Source organism: Canis lupus, chromosome 26 (assembly GCF_011100685.1).
Source record: "Canis lupus familiaris isolate Mischka breed German Shepherd chromosome 26, alternate assembly UU_Cfam_GSD_1.0, whole genome shotgun sequence".
In the NCBI taxonomy this organism is placed as follows: Eukaryota; Metazoa; Chordata; class Mammalia; order Carnivora; family Canidae; genus Canis; species Canis lupus.
In genome coordinates this window covers 9,509,795-9,529,249 of record NC_049247.1, presented here as the reverse complement: position 1 = coordinate 9,529,249, position 19,455 = coordinate 9,509,795, and the positions used below count along the sequence as shown (strand labels likewise).

At 44.3% G+C, this 19,455-nt stretch overlaps 1 protein-coding gene across 6 annotated transcripts in view; it reads right to left on the bottom strand.

Annotated features, from left to right (window-relative positions):
* Positions 1-256: 256 nt before the first annotated feature.
* ACAD10 (acyl-CoA dehydrogenase family member 10) overlaps positions 257-19,455 on the bottom strand; it is a 46,959-nt gene continuing 27,760 nt past the window's right edge. For 4 of the 6 annotated variants that reach the window (XM_038575108.1, XM_038575107.1, XM_038575106.1 and 1 more), the window contains exons 10-13: positions 16,318-16,468; positions 14,323-14,474; positions 12,887-13,060; positions 4,793-5,309 (exon numbers count right to left, since the gene is read on the bottom strand). In XM_038575108.1, coding sequence (XP_038431036.1) covers positions 5,170-5,309; positions 12,887-13,060; positions 14,323-14,474; positions 16,318-16,468 — 617 coding nt within the window. In that variant the 3' untranslated portion in view covers positions 4,793-5,169. Of the gene's footprint in view, positions 561-4,791; positions 5,310-12,886; positions 13,061-14,322; positions 14,475-16,317; positions 16,469-19,455 lie in introns of those variants that run through there. The other 2 variants (XM_038575110.1, XM_038575111.1) reach the window with 2 other exon arrangements.

The window sequence follows — 19,455 nt, the reverse complement described above, 5'->3', positions numbered from 1 at the left end:
GCTGCTTTCTTGCTCTGGCTCCAGCCTGCCACCCGAAGCTGTCCTCCCTCATGAACACTTGAAGTCTGTATCAGTGTTCCTGCAGCCCATGGAGCCAGGGGAAGCCTGTGAGCACAGGATGGGGACGGACATCCTTGGAGAGGACTAGAATCTCCTTGTATGCTCGTGAAAATCTTTTTTGTTTTTAAAGATTTTATTTATTTATTCATGAGAGACACACAGAGAGAGGCAGAGACACAGGCAGAGGGAGAAGCAGGCACCACGCGGGGAGCCCAATGTGGGACTTGATCCTAGGACCTCATGACCTGAGCCAAAGGCAGACACTTCACCACTGAGCTACCCAGGTGCCCCTGCTCAGGAATATCTTAAAGAAGGAAAGTTAGTAGCATACAGACATGCTCAAAGTTCACGCAGATGTGCACACTCAACATTGGTCAGTCCTGCTCAGGATCAGCCTCCAAGGGTAGGCAAAGCTTCCATGGTCCTTCAGCCTTGGCTTTCTCCTCTCCCAGGAAAAACACATCCAAGAACTACAGTGGGTGATTCTTTTGTACTTTGGCCTGTGGAAAATAGTGAAAGGGATTGGAAGGCAGAAAGTAAATAGCCAGAAATGAAATGATGCCCAAAATAATGATGTCAGCATCATTGGGCTGGAGAGAAAACCTTTGGATTTTGTGGGTGGGATAAGCCTGAGGAAACCTGGAGTGGCCGAGTCCTAGCCAAGATGGTGATAATCAGTTCACTCCCTGCAATCTCCATATCCCAGACACCCATGTATCCCACCTTCCACCATTGTTGGCATTACTAAAGTTATAATGAATCTTCTAGAACATGCTTTGTGAACGTAGGAGACTGAAGGATCTGTTAGCGTGCCTGATAGGAACTGGTCCCAATCCATGTGGCTGCAGCCTCAGCTGCTTTGATATGGTGCATAGGCAGATCCCTGAAATAGCTTCCTTTATGATGGGCAACTTCATTCCTCCAACAAGTAACCCCAGATTTCTAAACGTAACTCTGACTAGTCGGCCCACCCGGTTTAGGGCCATTCCTGCCATACCGGGCCAATATACTTGACCAGTCTCTTCCTATGTGGAACAGGACATGACTACCCACCTGTCAGTCAGGACTACTGAGTTGTAGCAGTAGTACAACTGTTGCTAACTAAAGGCAAAAAGGAACCGAATGGAAAGGTCCTCAGGAGCTCAGGTGCCCTAGAGAACCACATGGATAGGAGGCTCAGCAGTGCTGCTAGGGAGCCAGTGAGTACCAACTTTTCTTCTTGAACTCTTCACTTTCTGAATTCCAGAGAGTCTGGCTGGCCTTGCTTGGCTCATGTGCCCACTTCTTGGCCAGGGAGGGCTGGGCTGGCACCCTGACAGTTATGCCACTATATTCAAAGAGGGGGAAAGGAGTGCCCTCAAATGAAACTGGGGTGCTGCCACTGAGAAAGGAGACTAAACCCTAGACAGCTCAAATCCAACCAGTGTCTGCAACACCCACCTGACTGGGTTGCTGTAAAGATGAAATGTGATGACACATGTAATATGAAGTGTCACAGAGAAGCAGCTGGGCTGCACTAAATGCTAGTGATTATGAATATAATCACCATCACCTCTCCTTGGGAGGGCACCAGCTGGCTTGACTTCTACGTGTATATTGGGCCTGGTCTAAGGATATACTTCCAGAAGCAGTACATGCACTGGTCTGGTTGTATTAAGCTCATTAGCTCAGAGTGCAATGACCAAGGAGCAAAAGGCCAGATTAACTGGAACAAATAAAGTAGGCTGGGGCGGGAGAAGTAAGCAAGGGATTCTGAGGAAACAGAACAAGGAAATGGATCTAATCGTGTCCTTGTGTACATGTTGGGGGACCCACAGAATTTGTAGCCAGATCTGGACAGGAATCCAGATGCTGTTAATCCTAGCCGTGTCCCTGGACAAATCCGTTTCCTCACCTTTAAACCAAAGTTAACAATGTGTACCTCACAGGAGTTGTGAAATGCACCATGAATGGCCAAATATGTCTTCCCATTTATGGGAGTAATGACACTTGGGATAAAAGCCACGAGCTAGTTTCACCGCTTTACCCACAAATCTTGATTATCATGATGTTCCTATTCAGGTATAACTGGAAGTAGAAGGATCTCTAATCTAGGTTTTTCGTTGGCACTCCTTTTAGGGTCTGGAGGTGTTTGCATGAGTGTTTCTTTTTCCTTTTTTATTTTTTTATTATTTTTTTATTTTTTTATTTTTTTTTTATTTTTATTTATTTATGATAGTCACAGAGGGGGGGGGGGGGAGGCAGAGAGAGAAGCAGGCTCCATGCACCGGGAGCCCGACGTGGGATTCGATCCTGGGTCTCCAGGATCACGCCCTGGGCCAAAGGCAGGCACCAAACCGCCGCACCACCCCTTTTCCTTTTTTAAAAAATTAATTTATTCATGAGAGAGGGAGAGGGAGAGGCAGAGACACAGGCACAGGGAGAAGCAGGCTCCACGCAGGAAGCCCGATGTGGGACTCGATCCCAGGACTCCAGGATCACACCCTGGGCTGAAGGCAGACGCTCAACTGCTGAGCCCCACCCAGGCGTCCTGAGTGTTTCCTTTGCCAATGCTTCTGTGCCCTTGACGGGCTTACATCACATGCGTGGGAATGAAGTGCACTGGCGGGAAGCAGTGGTGGGAAGGGCAATACACACATTCTTGGGCATGTGTTAGCACCTTCTTGATCAGAACTTGGCAACAGAAAAAAAAAAAAAAAAAAGAACTTGGTAATAGTTGGGTGCCTAGCTATCTCAGTTGGTGGAGTGTGTGACTCTTGATCTCCGGGCTGTGAGTTTGAGCCCCACATTGGGTGTAGAGATTCAAATTTTAAAAATCTTTAAAAAACAAACTTGGCAGTCTTTATTAAAACACTAAATGGTCTCATTCTTGGACCACTATTTTTACTTCAAAGAATTTGTCCTGTTCTAGAAACAGTAAATGTACACACACAGAAGTATGTAAGAGCATTCAATGCACCTTGTTTGCACAGGATTGAAACCACTTTTTTTTTTTTTAAGTAGACTTCATGCCCACATGGAGCGCAATGTGGTACTGAACTCACAACCTTGTGATCAAGACCTGAGCTGAGGGGATCCCTGGGTGGCTCAGTGGTTTAGTGCCTGCCTTCAGCACAGGGCATGATCCTGGAGTCCCAGGATCGGGTCCCGCATCGGGCTCCCTGCATAGAGCCTGCTTTTCCCTCTGCCTGTGTCTCTGCCTCTCTCTCTCTCTCTCTGTCTCTCATGAATAAATAAATAAAATCTTAAAAAAAAAAAAAAGAGCTGAGCTGAGATCAAGGGTTGGACGCTTAAACAACTGAGCCACTCAGGCATCCCAAACCACCTTCATATTCTGGAGGATTCCCGCACTATATGCATTTTGATGAGATCAAGGCAGAGTCTCCTACTGCAGAAGGGGAAGGGGGCCAGACATGCCCTCCTCCTCCCTGCTTTAAGGCAATGAAGGCATGGCCTTGGGGCCTGCTCCCTGGCTCCCCTACCAGCTGAAAATTCTCAAACTCAGGAGTCAGAGTCCTGAGGAAGCTTCCTGAGGAGACCTCCCAGCTGGCTGCTCTTGTGACAGCCTTGGCCACACTCCCTGTGGCCTGCTTTCCCTTGACTTCTGAAGCTGGGTCTTCAGCCTCCCTGGCTACGTGCAGCTAGCTAATGTCCTTTGCTGCTTAACTGATTCAGAATGACCTAGCCTGCCAAATGAGACACCCACAGCATCCCTCAGCCAAGGGGAAGGTAGACGAATTACATACCCACAGTGTGAAAACTCTGGAAGGTCCATCTCCAGGCACTGATATGTCATTAAGTTAAATAAGCAAGTGAGAGAATCGAATGTATACAACAATCCTATTACCACACAGGAATTTGTAAATATGTAATAGAGACAAGCAGCTGGCAGCCTAATACACCAAGCTGTTGACAGTGATTATCTCAGGGAGCAGAGGATTTTAGAGAAGTCTTTCTATGTCATCAACTCCTTTTACTTTCTTTTTTTTAAGATTTTATTTATTCATGAGACACAGAGAGAAAGAGAGAGAGAGAGAGAGAGAGAGAGAGGCAGAGACACAGGCAGAGGGAGAAGCAGGCTCCATGCAGGGAGCCCGACATGGGACTCGATCCCTGGACTCCGGGATCATGCCCTGGGCCGAAGGCGGCGCTAAACTGCTGAGCCACCCAGGGATCCCCTCCTTTTACTCTTGTCATGTTTGAGCTTTGGTTATTTTGCAAAAGGTCTGTAACTAGAAAAAAAAATGGTAATGCCATTTTCTTAAAAAATAGATGATGGCTGCATCACAGGCAAAATGTGTACTCCTGAAGACCTCAAATAAAACTTAAAAACTAACATAAGCCAAGACTCATCCTGACAAGGAACAGGAGGAATTTCCATTATTAGCTAAAGTGGTGTCACTGCATATCAATAGCAGCAATAGTGTACAGTGGACATTAGCCCTTGGGGTTTAACATGATGGGTTTTTTAGAGAGAGACTTTATTAACTGATGCATTGTATATCACACTGCTTCAAATTTACATATTTCAAATGTGCATAAAATAATAAGCCCACGTGTCCAGAGGGCATGAAGTACAGACGTGGCGTTCCTCTGCCTGTGCGGAGTTATCCATCCAGGACAGTAACGTGGAAAGAGCAGTGAAGTGAAAATGGAGTAATCTAGAGCTAGCTCTTCCTGATGATGAGGGAAAGCAAAGATCATTATTATTTTTTTAAGATTTTATTTATTTATTTGTCAGAGAAAGAGAGCACAAGCACGGGGAGCAGCAGGCTCCTCCCTAAGCAAGGAGCCTGATGCGGAACTCGATCCCAGGACTCTGGGATCGTCGCCTGAGCTGAAGGCAGATGTTTAACTGACTGAGCCATGCAGGCGTCCCAGAGATCATTCAAGTCAGCCCTCCTTTTACCTGTCTAGGAGGGTAACAGATGTATCCAGTCAGTGAGCTAAGGTTCTGCTGTGTTAATGTCGTCTTACTGACTCGCAACATGCTGCTTTCCATGGAGATATTCAATCAGCAGGGAAGAGACAGGAGGGCTGAGTTGACCACTGAGGTCCTACCACACTCGAGCTGGTCACAGGCCCTGCTGAGAACCCCAGGCACAGCAGTTATATCCTCATTGGTGGTTTTGTGGCAGGCATCTCTTTGAAAACCCGGAACCCTTCTTTGACTGCAAAATCCCATGCCAGGTTGGACATATATTCAATCAGCTTTTCATTTTGTTTGGTGGCTGCCGAGCTTGCTTGCTCTAAGCAGAAGCAAAGAAAAACAGTGATTACTCCCAAACAACCCTTAATAATAATGCTATTAACAGCTACTACCATTTGCTGAGCATTTGCCACGTACCCGACACAGTGCTGAGTGTTCTGCTTGTATTATTATAGCTCATTGAATTCCTGAAGCACAATGACGGTTTCATTCCCCACTTAACAGACAAGGATCTGCTCAAGCTTACAGCAGTGGCCTGGGAGCCAGGAGTCCAGCTCAGCTGGCTTGCTCCTTGCTCCTCATCTCTAAAGAAATTAAATTAAACCAGGAAGACCTCCAATCACTTCTGTTGTCACAGGTGGGTACCCTGCACGACCCTCAACTGCCCCCACTACAAAACTGGTTAACAGTGTCACTGGGGACCAGATTAGCCCCTGGTCTCTGGACTCTGCTCTGCACAGATCAACGCTAGCACAAGCACCGCATAACTCACTCCAATTTACATGCTCACTGTTTTTTCTTTTTTTTAAATACATGCATCAAGACATTTTTGAAAAGGATTTTTTAATATAAATTTTTTTAAAGGCTTATTTATTTCAGAGAGAGACAGTGTGCACATGCATGTGTGCAAGGGGAGGGGGCAGGGAGCAGAGGGAGAGGAAGGTTAGGGAGGGGGAAACAGACTCCCCACTGAGCAGGGTGTGCACATGTGGCTCCATTCCACGACCCTGAGATCATGACCTGAGCAGAAACCAACAGTTGGACGCTTAACTGACTAAACCATCCAGGTGCCCCTTAATGTAAATTTATTAAAAATTGAGGTATAGTGTATATACACCTTCTTTATAAAAGTGTACAATTCTGGGCAGCCTGGGTGGCTCAGCGGTTTAGCACCACCTTCAGCCCAGGGCGTGATCCTGGAGACCCAGGATCGAGTCCCACGTCGGGCTCCCTGCATGGAGCCTGCTTCTCCCTCTGCCTGTGTCTCTGCCTCTCTCTCTCTTTCTCTCTGTGCCTTTCATGAATAAATAAGTAAAATATTTTTTAAAAAAGTGTCCAATTCTGTGAGTTTAGTCAGGTAACCAGAACTATCATCAAGATTCAGAATATGCCCATCATCCCCAAATTTCCATGGTGTGTCCCTCTGTACTCAATCCTTTGCCCCAGCCCTTGGCAACACTAAACAATTTCTTTTTTGATCCTTTTCTGGATCTCTATTTCTACGGTTCATCTTTCCTGCAACGTCACATAAATATATATGTCATAGAGTGGCGTTTTGTATTCTGTGTATCACATTTGAGATCCAAGCATGAAGTGTGTATATTGTCTCCATTTAGTGAGCTTCTCTACAGCCAGCTCTCCTAGATTATTTTTAGCATTTCCGTATTCTAAAGAGACTGTGTTTTCTTCATTCTCTTTGAATCAATAAATGGATCTTTGCAGAGGCTTATTTTTCTTCTGCCTCTGCAGGGGTCAGTTTCCCAAAAGAGCCATTTTCATGCAGCTTTGAGTTAAAGATATTATGCTATTCCTTACAAATTAGGAACCAAATCCATCTGCTATATAGCAGAGAATGCAGGCCACTGGACAAGTCTTTACTCAGCAACTTCTCGGTGCTGGGTGTGGAGCCACCCCCCTGTGTGGGGGGGGTGCAGTCAGGAATGTGACAGTCCCCTTCCTGGAGTCACATGTACAGTGAGAGCAGATGAGCACCAGTGGGTTGTGCTTCCCTTCATTACTCAAACTGCATGGGCACACGGATGGGACGAACCTTCTGAAACTCACTGCTCTTCATAATGGCTTTTTCTTTTCCTTTTTTTTTTTTTTTTTAAAGATTTTGTTTTTATTTATTCATGAGAGACACAGAGAGAGAGGCAGAGACATAGGCAGAGGGAGAAGTAGGCTCTGTGCAGGGAGCCTGATGTGGAACTTGATCCTGGGACCGGGATCACACCCTGGGCTGAAGGGAGACGCTTAACCCCTGGGCCACCCAGGCGTCCCCAACTATCAATTTCTAACAGAGAGTACAAAGTGCTCTCTTAATTTTCTTCTTCTTAATTGGATATCCCTCTAAGAGTGCTGCTGTCTCTGTCTCTTGGAAAGTCACCGATGAGAGCTTGGGTTGACTGAAAGCTATCACTTCTGTGTATTTTCCCAAATGTCATCCCAGAGCAGACTGCAGCCTCTTAAGTTGTGGTCACAAGCACTTCTTCCTTTCTAGAATTTCAGCAGCCACCTACCAGAAACCCAAACGTCACCACCCACTTTCCGAATATAAATCAGCCCTTGGCTCTGGTGGCAGTTCTCCTTCTCCCCACCCAGGGGTGAATCAAAGTGTCCTGCAAAAGACACCATAGTGCCTTCTCCACACCCCACTCTCTAGGGCAGTACTAAGTGCCCCAACTCTTAACAGAAAAATGATTTTAACAGCTGATTAGAGAAGACAAGCAGACAGATATCATATTCATGAACATAGAGCTGGGTTTTTGGTTTCCTCTTATATAACATCTTTATACTATTACTTCAAAATATGGATTTTGCTGTTTTGTTTTTTTCAATAAAAATTTTATTTATTTATTTATTTATTTATTTATTTATTTATTTATTTAGGAAAGAGAGAGAGAGAGAAAAAGTTCAAGCAGGGAGGAGGGGCAGAGGGAGAGAGAGAAGCAGGCTCCCCAAGGAGCAGGGAGCCCAATGTGGAGCTTGATCCCAGCAATCATGACCTGAGCCAAAGGCAGATGCTTAACTGACTGAGCCACCCAAGTGCCCCTGATTTTGCTGTTTTTATGTGAGAAAACGTAACCACTTGGCTCAGAGTGTCTGGCTGGCTTCCTGGGTGGGAGGGGAAGGAGCACCGTTAGGATCAGAGGAATAAAGTTCCATAAGGACAGAACATCTGTATTCCTATGTGCTGGCAACACGTGGAGTATTTCACCTTGGAGCCAAGAGAAGCATGGAGCTGCCCCAGTGGCACACAGGATCTTGCAAACTGTCAAGTGGTTTCTTGATAAGCCAGTTAGGACAATCCAATGGGGTTTATGGGTATAGAGATTCTAGAATGGATAATTCAAAATCCACTCAGCCTATCCCTGGGCATGCAAGCAGAATCCAATGAGAACACATTTTCCAAGAGAAAATGCCTACAGGCAGTCAGGCCTGTTTGACACCTGATGGACCCCACAGTCCTTCTGCTTAATTAAGTATTTCTGGTTAGCTTTCATTGCAAAACCCTAACACAAATTGGGAAATGATGGTTAGAGCTAATGCTGTCTGGAGGAGGGGAAAATATGATTTCTAAGAATTCCTGCTTATTGAGACCTCTATTTCCAGATCAGGGAGGGTTAAACTTTGGATGCTGATTTTCTCTGGACACTGTTTTGCTCATGACTTTGGACTGCTAGTACCAGCCGGCACAGTACCTGGCTTAGTAGAAGTTCAGATACTTGTGAATGAATGATCAATTCCCCTACTATAACTGCCTTTCTCATGAGAATGTGGGAACCTGGTTGAGGTTAACATGCTGCCACCAAGCTTGGGGTGTCGACGCCCTCAAAGCTAAGACGTTCCTCTAGTACTAGCAAACCCACTGCTGGGTTTCTTTCTACTCATGTTTTAATTTTTCATTTTGGAAAATTTCAAAGATATACACAAATAGAGCAAAGAGTATAATGAACCTACAAGTCTATCACTCAGCTTCAACAATCATCAAAGCATGGCCAATCTTGTTTCATTCTCTGTGATCCCCACCCTCACTACCCTGGGTTTTTCTGAAGTAAATTATAAACATCAGATCATTCCATCTATAAATACTTCATTTATGTCTCAAAACAAAGACTTAAAAACACACAATACCATCATCACACTTAAAAAAAGTTAACTGTGCTTCCTTAATATCATGATGTGTCCAGACTGTCCAGTGAGAATTCAAATTTCACTGTCATAAAAAATTTTTTTAGAATTTATTTTTTCAAATAGGGATCTAAATAAGATCCAAACACTGTAAAGGCTGATGTTTCTTCTAAGTCCCTTTTTTTTTAAGATTTTATTTATTTATTTTACAGAGAGAGAGAGAGAGAGAGAGAGAGAGGGAGAGAGAGAGCGCGCACACACATGTGCCAGAACGGAGGAGGGAGAAGCAGAGGGAGAGGGAGAGAGAGAATTTCTAGCAGACTCCCCACTGAGTCTGGAGCCCTGTGCAGTACTCCATCTCATAACCCTGAGATCATGACCTGAGCTGAAACCTAGAGCTGAATGCTGGATATTCAACTGACTGAACCACCCAGGTGGAGCCCCTTAAGTCCCTTTTGTTTTTGTTGTTTTTTTAAAGATTTATTTATTCATGAGAGATACACAGAGAGAGGCAGAAACATAGGCAGAGGGAGAAGCAGGTTCCCCACAGGGAGCCTGATGTGGGACTCGATCCCTGAACTGATATAACAGCCTGAGCCAAAGGCAGACGCTCAATGGGTGAGCCACCCAGGCATCCCCTTAAGTCCCTTTTGGTTTTCTTTTTAAAAAGATTTTATTTATTCATAAAGAGAGAGAGAGAGAGGCAGAGACACAGGCAGAGGGAGAAGCAGGCTCTATGCAGGGAGCCCGATGTGGGACTCGATCCCGGGTCTCCAGGATCACACCCTGGACTGAAGGTGGTGTTTAACCGCTGAGCAACCTGGGCTGTCCCCCTTAAGTCCCTTTTGATCTGCAGGTTCCTTTTACATTTTTTTTCTACCCCCCCTCCCCCAGCAATAGTTTGTTGAAGAAACAGTGAAGTGTCCCAGAATCTGGACTGTGAGTGGCTGTGCCTCAGGCGTGCTGTTTAAATGCTCCTCTGAACCCTCTGTTTCCTTTAGGCTGGTAGTTAGCACTACAGATTTTGTCAGATCCAGGTCTGACTTTTAGGGGAAGCAGCAGGAGGTATGTATTGTCTGGCTGTCTCTCTCTTGCTGATGTCAGCACCACTGAGGCTTATTTTCCAGATCCATTCATATATTAGGGGTGGAAAAGTGGTGATATATGAATTCTGTCATTCTGTCCAGAATGCTTCCCAGAGAAAAACTTTCCCTCACCAGTTACTTGGTTAGCCTCACCTATAATTTGTATACTTTTTTCCCTTTTATCAATTTTTATTTTTTTAAAAAAGATTTTATTTATTCATTTGAGATAGAGAGCAAGCCAGAGAGAAAAAGCATGGGCATGGGAAGGGTGAAGGGAGAGAGAGAAGCAGACTCCTCGCCCAGCAGGGAGCCCAATGCAGGGCTCAACCCCAGGACCCAGGAACCATGACCTGAGCCAAAGGCAGATGCTTTACCAGCTGAGCCACCCAGGCGCCCCTATTTATCAACCTTTAGAATACTGGCTTGCTTCCCTGGTGCCCTCCAAACCCACCAGTGAGGTTTTGACTCTGTTTCAGTGCTGCTCTTTACTCCTGGATGTAAACATACTTGATGGCTTCCCATCCATTTCAGCCTCATCCTTACTGGTGCTTAGTGTATCCCACCATTAGCAAGTGGGCACCTATTCAGGTTGGCTCCTGAGTCCTTTAGATAGGACTCCGCAGTCTTCCACGGCTCCCTTGCTTGCTGGTACGACAAAGTGTTCCGGGTTCATCTGTAGATGTCCTGTCCTAGACCTGAGCAGAGCCACTTCTCTAAGAAGTCTCAGTTCCTCTGGGTGGAAGTGGAATTTAGAGATTATGACATGGGAATAACAGGGAGTACATAATGCTACTGGGTTAGCCATCATTTCTAGGACTTTCCCACAGGATCTATCTACTTTCTTTCTATCCGTCTTCCTTTCCACATAGGGAGCAAACTGTAATCTGCCTTTCTATCTTCTTGACTAATTTAGGATATAGATTATTTCATTTGCTCTCCCATTAGATTTAGAATTAAAACTAGTAAGATTATGCTATACCCTCATATTTATATGTAAACACTCTGTATATAGGTGATACATTTATTTACATATACACGTCCAACTCAACCATCAGTACTCAGTAGCAACACTTAACTTTTCTTCTCGGAAATAAGATACAATGTGGAACCAACTCTCAGCTAGTTCAATAAAGCATTTTCCCATATATATAAAACCACCATCTAAGAAGACACATAATCTTTTTTCTCCTTCAGCAATCATCTTGCTGGGCAATTTGGCAACATCTACAAAAATTTAAAATGCACATACTTTTAATTTAGCAATTCTAATTCTGGGAATTTATTCTTCAGGTATATTCACAAGTGTGTGAAAAAGGAAGTTCACCAACCACTCTTTGTGATTGCAAAGATGTGCGAACAATCCAAAAATATGTCAATAGGAGAACAGGTAAAATAAATTACGCTATATCCATAGAATGGAATATACCATAGAAATAAAAAAGAGGGGATCCCTGGGTGGCTCAGCGTTTTAGCGCCTGCCTTTGGTGCAGGGCGCGATCCTAGAGTCCCAGGATCGAGTCCTGCATCGGGCTCCCGGCATGGAGCCTGCTTCTCCCTCTGCCTGTGTCTCTGCCTCTCTCTCTCTCTCTCTTTCTCTGTGTCTATCATAAATAAATAAATCTTAAAAAAAAAAAAAGAAAAAAGAGAATGCTTTCTATCTATATATACTCATATGGAAAGGTCTCTGTGAAATATTATTAAGTAGGAAAAAAGCAAGGAACGTATCTTATGTTGTAAAGTATATTTATGATAATCATATACATATATATATACTATACACACATATCCTACATATATACACACAGAAATATTTAATAGGAATTCTTAAGCATAAAAAATTTAAAACTCAAGGTACTAAAAATGCATGTAGGCTGATATTTTTATAAAACTCAGAGGGGGTGCCTGGGTGGCTCAGATGGTTAAGTGTCTGCCTTCAGCTTGGGTCATGATCTCAGGGTCCTGGGATAGAGCCCCACTTTGGGCTTCCTGCTCAGCAGGGAGTCTGCTTCTCCCTCTCTCTCTGCCATTCCTCCTGCTTATGCTCTCTCTCAAATAAATTAAAAAATCTTAAAAAAAAAACTTAGAGGGAAAGAGAGAAGCTAGATATATAGAAAAAATTGGGGGGCCCATGAAACTTTTAAGGGTAATATTTATCTTTGAGAAGTGATACTGAGAAGAAAGGAAAATAATTTTGTATTCTTCATTATGATTGAATTCTTATTATGTAGGTTTTTACTTTAATGTTTTTTGTATGTTATATTTAAAACTTTAGGGCGCATGGGTGGCTGAGTCACTTAAGCATCCGACTTGTGATTTAGGCTCAAGTCATGATCTCATGGATCATGAGATCGAGCCCCAAGTGGGGGGGGGGGTGGTCTGTGCTCAGCAGGGAGTCTGCTTGAGATTCTCTCCCTCTGCCCCTCCCTCTACTTGGACATGCTCTGTTTCTCTCTCTCTCTCTCTCTGTAATAAATAAAAAATAAATCTTTAAAAAGTAATTTTTAAAAGTTTAAATATTTTAAAGAATACATTATTGTGTGCTATTAATGACAGATGGTTGAATTAACTGACTCTTGTAGAATTTGGCTACACTGGTGCCCCCCGAAGCCTCTGTGGCCATGGATGGGTTTCTGGGGGGAGAAGCTGAGTGGTTGTGACTCAGATCCTCAGGCAGCATTACCTGTGAGTGAGTGCTTATAGATTCCTTGCACAACTGCGGCCATGCGGAAAAAGGAGAAAGCCATGTAGAAGTTCCAGTTCTCAGGGAGAGGGATCTCCGAGTGAAGACAGTACATCCTCAAATACTCCTCTACAGTAGGGATTCCCAGCTGAGTGAAATCACAGTCACTCAAACCTGAGGAGACAGACAGAGCCATTTCTGAGCAGTCAGTGATTTCTGCTCCCCTGTGGGCGCAGGCTTCTAAATTATGAAAATCACCTCCTCCCTTGGTAGTGAGTTCACAGCTAGTTTACAGGGTCAGCTCCTTGTTTCAGCAACTCTTCTGCCCTCACAAGGCTGGGATCCCAGCATGAAGCTAGTCACAAATTGGCCCTGAAACATTTTAGACTAAATTGGCAGTAAAGGAAGGAATAAAAGGCCTCCACTTCCATCTGGATCACAGTTCAGGGTGGAAGCATATTATTTTCCATCAACCATTTGATAAAAAGCAGTATTAAAAGAAAAATCCTGATCCTGGAGCACCTGAGTGGCATCCGACTCTTGATCTCAGCTCAGGTCTTGATCTCAGGGTTGTGAGCTCAAGACCCACATTGGGCTCCACACAGGGTGTGGACCCTACTTTAAAAAACAAAAAAGGTCTTGCCATATTATGAAAAAAATAATTACAACAGATAAAATTTTTTACTGATTTGTTTCATTTGTAACCTTTTCATGGCTAGAAGCATGTAATACATTTTGTTCTTAGGGCTTTGTCCTGGAGTATACCTATCCAGGAGTATGCTATACCTTATAGCATAGGTAAAGTTATTCCTACAAAGATGTCCAAAGCCTTTTTTGTGAGGTTGGGGGGAGGTAATATAAAAGAAATCAGAAACAAATTAAATATCCTAATAGGAATCAAATGTCTTGATTAAGTTAGTTCTATTCCATAAAATCCTATTCCATCGTTAAAAATGATGCTGTAGAAGAAATACTTAATGGCATGAAAACATGTCCAAAATATATAATTAAGTGAGAAAAAGCTGGCCACAAAACTATAGAATAGCTTTCATTTAATCCAACGTATGTACGCACACAAAAAGATGAAAATATTGGCAGTGGTCATCTCTGGGACTAGCGAGGACTTTAACTTTTCCCTTCTGTTATCTGTTGGCTCCAAAATCTTTAAATAAACTTGTATTTTTCATTTAGAAAATTAAATAGAAATTAGTTTTGCAAAAACAGAAGAGGGTTCTATGCACACATCCTTCTCAGTTAAAATACCCCCTCCACCCATTTCCCCTCAATGATAGGAATGCATCCCACGTGCATTTTCCACCAAAACCACCAGACCCTCAATTTCTCGCATCCATGCTGGCACAGCTACTCTGGTGCTGCAGATGCTCAGAGAATGGAGCCACCTCCTTCCCCGTTCCTTTCCCCTAAGCAGGTCCTACCTCGCAGCAGGGAAGTGGGAGAACTGGATGGCAGGTAATGAGCCAGGCAGCTGCAGGCCACATCCACAAGGGGGTCGCCTACGGTGGAGAACTCCCAGTGGAGGACAGCAAGCACCTCGGCCTTTTCTGGATGGAACACTAGGTTGTCCAGCCTGAATAAACCACAGAAGGAATGGAGAGACAGCTCTGCGGAAACTGAGCATTGGGGTGTATTCTGTGCCAGGTGTCTTCCATTTGCCCCTCCAAATGCACTCCCCACTCTCTTTGCCCCTCAGTCCCCTTGTCTACGAGCTCCTTGCCCTCTGGCTCAGGTGGACTCAGCCAGTGAGGACACCAGCAGGAGACAGGAAGGAGCAGACACATAAGGGACGCTGGGGTCCTTTCCCACAGCCCACAGCTTTGGTCAGGCAGCCCTCTCCACATAGCAATCCTCTGGGTTCTGGTAGCTCCTTCTCCACTGTGATGGCTTTCAAATATGGCTGCAAATTCTTTGACACTTAAGAGTCTACTTCTTTGGCTTCTAACAAATATAATGCAAGTAGAAGTGATGCTACAGGACTCCAGAGCCTAGCTCACAAAGGGTGATGAGCTCCCAAACAGCCCTCTCTTGGAACACACACCTTTGCGGCCCTAAGCCCCCAGGTAAGATGTCCGGCCACCCAGAAGCTGCTCCACTGGAGAGACCATGTGAGAACCACAGAGACAGAGACATAGAGAGACCCAGGGAGCCCAGCTCTTCTGTCTTCATGCCACGCATGTGAGTGACCCTTCAGGAGATTCCAGCCCCCAAATGAAACCAGCTATCCTGTCCTCAGACTGCCGATTTGTGAGCAAAACAACTGTCATTGTTTCTAGACATGCAGTTTTGGAGAAGATTTTCATGCAGTCATCATAACCAGAGCACACATGTGAGCGCCATGCTCAGCCTTCTCTTCTTTTCTTTTCTTTTTTTCTTTTCTTTCTTTTCTTTTCTTTTCTTTTCTTTTCTTTTCTTTTCTTTCCTTCCTTCCTTCCTTCCTTCCTTCCTTCCTTCCTTCCTTCCTTCCTTCCTTCCTTCCTTCCTTCCTTTTTTTTTTTTTTTTTTTTTTTTTTTTTTTTTTTAAATATTTATTTATTTATGATAGTCACAGAGAGAGAGAGAGAGGCAGAGACATAGGCAGAGGGAGAAGCAGGCTCCATGCACCGGGAGCCCGATGTGGGATTCGATCCCGGGTCTCCAGAATCGCGCCCTGGGCCAAAGGCAGGCGCCAAACCGCTGCGCCACCCAGGGATCCCCCTTCCTTCCTTCCTTTCTTTCTTTTCTCCCTTCCTTTCTCCCCTCCCCTCCCCTCCCCTCCCCTCTCCTCTCCTTTCCTTTCCTTTCCTTTTTTTAAGATTTTACTGCGGGATCCCTGGGTGGGTTTGGCCCCTGCCTTTGGCCCAGGGCGTGATCCTGGGGTCCCAGGATCAGGTCCCACATTGGGCTCCCTGCATGGAGCCTGCTTCTGCCTCTGCCTGTTTCTCTGCCCCGCCCCCTCTCATACATGAATAAATAAGTAAAATCTTTTTTTTTAAAGATTGACAGAGAGAGAGAGACAGAGAGACAGAGAACACAAGCAGGAGGAGGCACAGATGGAGAGGGAGAAGCAGACTCCCTGATGAGCAGGGAGCCCTATGTGGGTCTTGATCCCAGGACCCTAAGATCATGACCGGAACTGAAGGTAGACGCTTAACCCACTGAGCCACCCAGGCACCCCTACATGTGTACTCTCAAACCTAGGGCAGTAATAACTCCCACTGTTGCACAGGAGAACAAAAAGCTATCTGGCCCCAAATGTCAACAGGCCAAGGTGAAGAAACTCTGCCTTAAAAGGCCACGCACAAGCAGATCCTCCATAAAGGGAATAATTCTCAACTGTAAATCAGGCTCAGACCAGCTGCTTAATTTTCCCTTTGAGTGCCCTGCCCATGATTTTTCACATCTAGATATTCACCCCTCCTCACAATGGTGCCTACCTGAAGTCCCCATGCACCACTGTCATTTTCTGTTGCCTTGGAAGATGGCATGGCAGCCATTGGATGAGCCTCTCCATCGCCGGGATGGTGCGGGTTTCTGAAACTCGATACTGTTTAATCCAGGTTTGCACCTGATGTGAAATATAGTCCCCTGAGGAAAGAGAATTAGAACATGGTATGCCACTCTGACATCCTCCAAAAGTTCCAAAAAGTAACGAAAAACAGTAAAAGCCCTAGTAATGCTCTGTGGTATCATCTTCTGATGACTTATGAGTTTCTCACACAATGCTCCTGCTGCCGTGGCTGGATCACTGTGATCTGGGTATTGTTCCCAGCCACGTGGCCTGCAACCCTGATCCTTGGCCCTCTCAGACATCTGACGAGCTTCCTAACTGCCCTTAAGAAATCCCTTTTTGGCTAAATAACAGTAGTTGGCTAAGAGCATGGACTCTGCGGCAGGCTGCCTGGGTGTGATTCCCAGCTCCGCCATGTTCTCTTTGTGATCTCAGACAAGTGACTTAACCTCACTGTACCTTGGTTTTTCTTCATCAGTGAGATGCTCCTCAGAGAGTTGTTGGGAAGATAAAATATGTAAATCTCCTGGAAATGTTCCTGGAGTGTAGTAAATACTCATGCATATTTGCTATTATTTGGTTGTTTGCTAAGAAACCCAAGACATACTACCATTGAGGAACTTGTAAGTTATATCTGGGATCAGACACTGGAAGAGGTTCTGGAGTCAGCTCAACTCATAGTCAAGGCTTTCAACTGATTTAAGCCTCTCTGAGCCTCCCTTGCTTCTTCTGTATGAACATATTGACACCTAAATTCCACAGGACTAAATCCTTACATAACATGCCAAATACTGAGCTGCACAGAAGGCTGCTCAATGAATGGTGGCCATTATTATTGTCCTGATTATTGTCAACTGGCAATTATTGTCACTGTTAATATAATTAACAAATGTGTCAGGTCCATGGCTCTAGTGAGGCCCTCATGCCTTATCTGAGAGAAGAATGGTCCCCAGAGGCTGAAGGGTTTGAAGACAAGAAGAAAGAGATCAAGCTCTTTCTGCAGAGTCCACTGCACAGCTGGAGCATCCAGATACCTGCCCATTGGAAGATCTAGTTGAGCCATGAGAAGCAGAGATTAAAGTTCACAGGAATTTAATCCAAAACAAATCAAACCTTTAGAAGTAATTTCTAGGGCAGCCTGGGGGGCTCAGCGGTTTAGCGCCTGCCTTTGGCCCAGGGCGTGATCCTGGAGACCTGGGATCGAGTCCCACGTCAGGCTCCCTGCATGGAGCCTGCTTCTCCCTCCCTGTGTCTCTGCCTCTCTCTCTCTCTGTCTCTCTCTCTGTCTCTCATGAATAAATAAATAAAATGTTGTGTTTTTTTAAAAAAAGAAGTAACTTCTAGTTTTCAGAACTACAGGAAATAGAAGACGGAAGTAAATGAAACCATAAGGGAATAATCAAGACGAATATATAAGACGACTGACTTAGTCTGTTAAAAAACTCATTGAAAAAAAAAAAAACAGGTGTGGGGGGGGGATGTTCTAGATTCCTTGATCAGATCCCGACTTAAGGGGGAAAAAATCTCACGTATAAAAGATAAAAGGGGAGGGGCACCTGGGTGGCTCAGTTGGTTAAGCATCTGACTCTTGGTTTTGTCTCAGGTCATGATCTCAGGATTCTGAGATCAAACCTCACCTCCGGCTCCACGCTCAGCATGGAGCCTCCTGGAGATTCTCTCCCTCTGCCCCTCCCCCCTAATCTTTCTCACTCTTTTCTCTCTAAAATAAATAAGTATTTTAAGAAAAAAGATATAAGGGGATAATTGATGAAATTTATCTGAATATGGGCTGGGTTTTATTTATTTATTTATTTATTTATTTATTTATTATTTATTTATTTATTTTTAAAGATTTAATTTATTTATTCATGAGAGGCACAGAGAGAGAGAGGCACAGACACAGGCAGAGGGAGGAGCAGGTTCCATGCAGGGAGCCTGACGTGGAAGTCAATCCTGGGTCCCCAGGACCACACCCTGGGCCAAAGGCAGCACTAAACTGCTGAGCCACCCAGGCTGCCCTGGACTAGGTTTTAGAGATTCAGGGAAAATTGTAAATTTTTGTGGATGTGATAATCGTATTGGGGAATGTCCTTATTTTTAGGAAATTCATACTGTAGTACTTAAGAGTCAAGTGTTAGGGCCTCTACAACTTGTTATATATATATATATGTATATATATACTTATATATACATATATATATATAGAGAGAGAGAGAGAAGCGTGAGAGAGAGACAGAGACAGAGATAAACAGAGTGAGAGGGAAAGAGAAAAGTGAATATGGCAAAAGTTAACTATTGTTAAAATTAGTAGTGGGCATATATAGTCATTATTTCACATTTCTGTAAGTTTGAAAATTATCCTAAGAAGTCAAATACAAAAACCACAATTGCTGAGCTGGGGCACCTGGGTGGCTCAGTTGGTTTTAAGCATTGGACTTTCAGTTTTGACTTAGGTTGTGATCTGAGTCATGGGATCGAGCCAAGCCTCAAGATCTACACTCAGTGGGGAGTCTGCTTGAGGATTCTCTCCCACTCTTTCTGCCCATCCCCTGTCTCACAACACTCTATCAAAATAAATAAATCTTTTTAAAAAAACAAAAAACCCCATAGGAGCTGAATCTTTGTGAAAGAGCCTTTCAGGAAAATCTCTTACATGGATTTGGGACCTCCCACCACCCCAAACACACCAACCAGTGCTGTACACATTCCCTTCTCATGGGAAACAGTTGCAGCTGCCCCTGTTTCTGTCTCTGTTGGCCACTGGTCTTTATCAGGCCTGCCAAGGCATGGAAACATCCTTCCTCAAGGAGACTGCCCCTCTGGGATAAGAAAAGAAGATTATGTGCTCCCTGCAGGTCAGAAAGGTAGAAAGTTTTTTTGTGGTAATTGGACTGTAACTAAAGGATCTTTGTCAAAAGTCTCTCTTAGAAATAATGTTTGTGTGCAATCTCTTTTTTAAACAAATTTAAATATGTATTCTTGAAATAGATAATATATTCACATGGCTTGTAATAAAGTGACAAAAGGGCATACAGTAGTCTTTCTCCCACCCCTCTGCACAGCC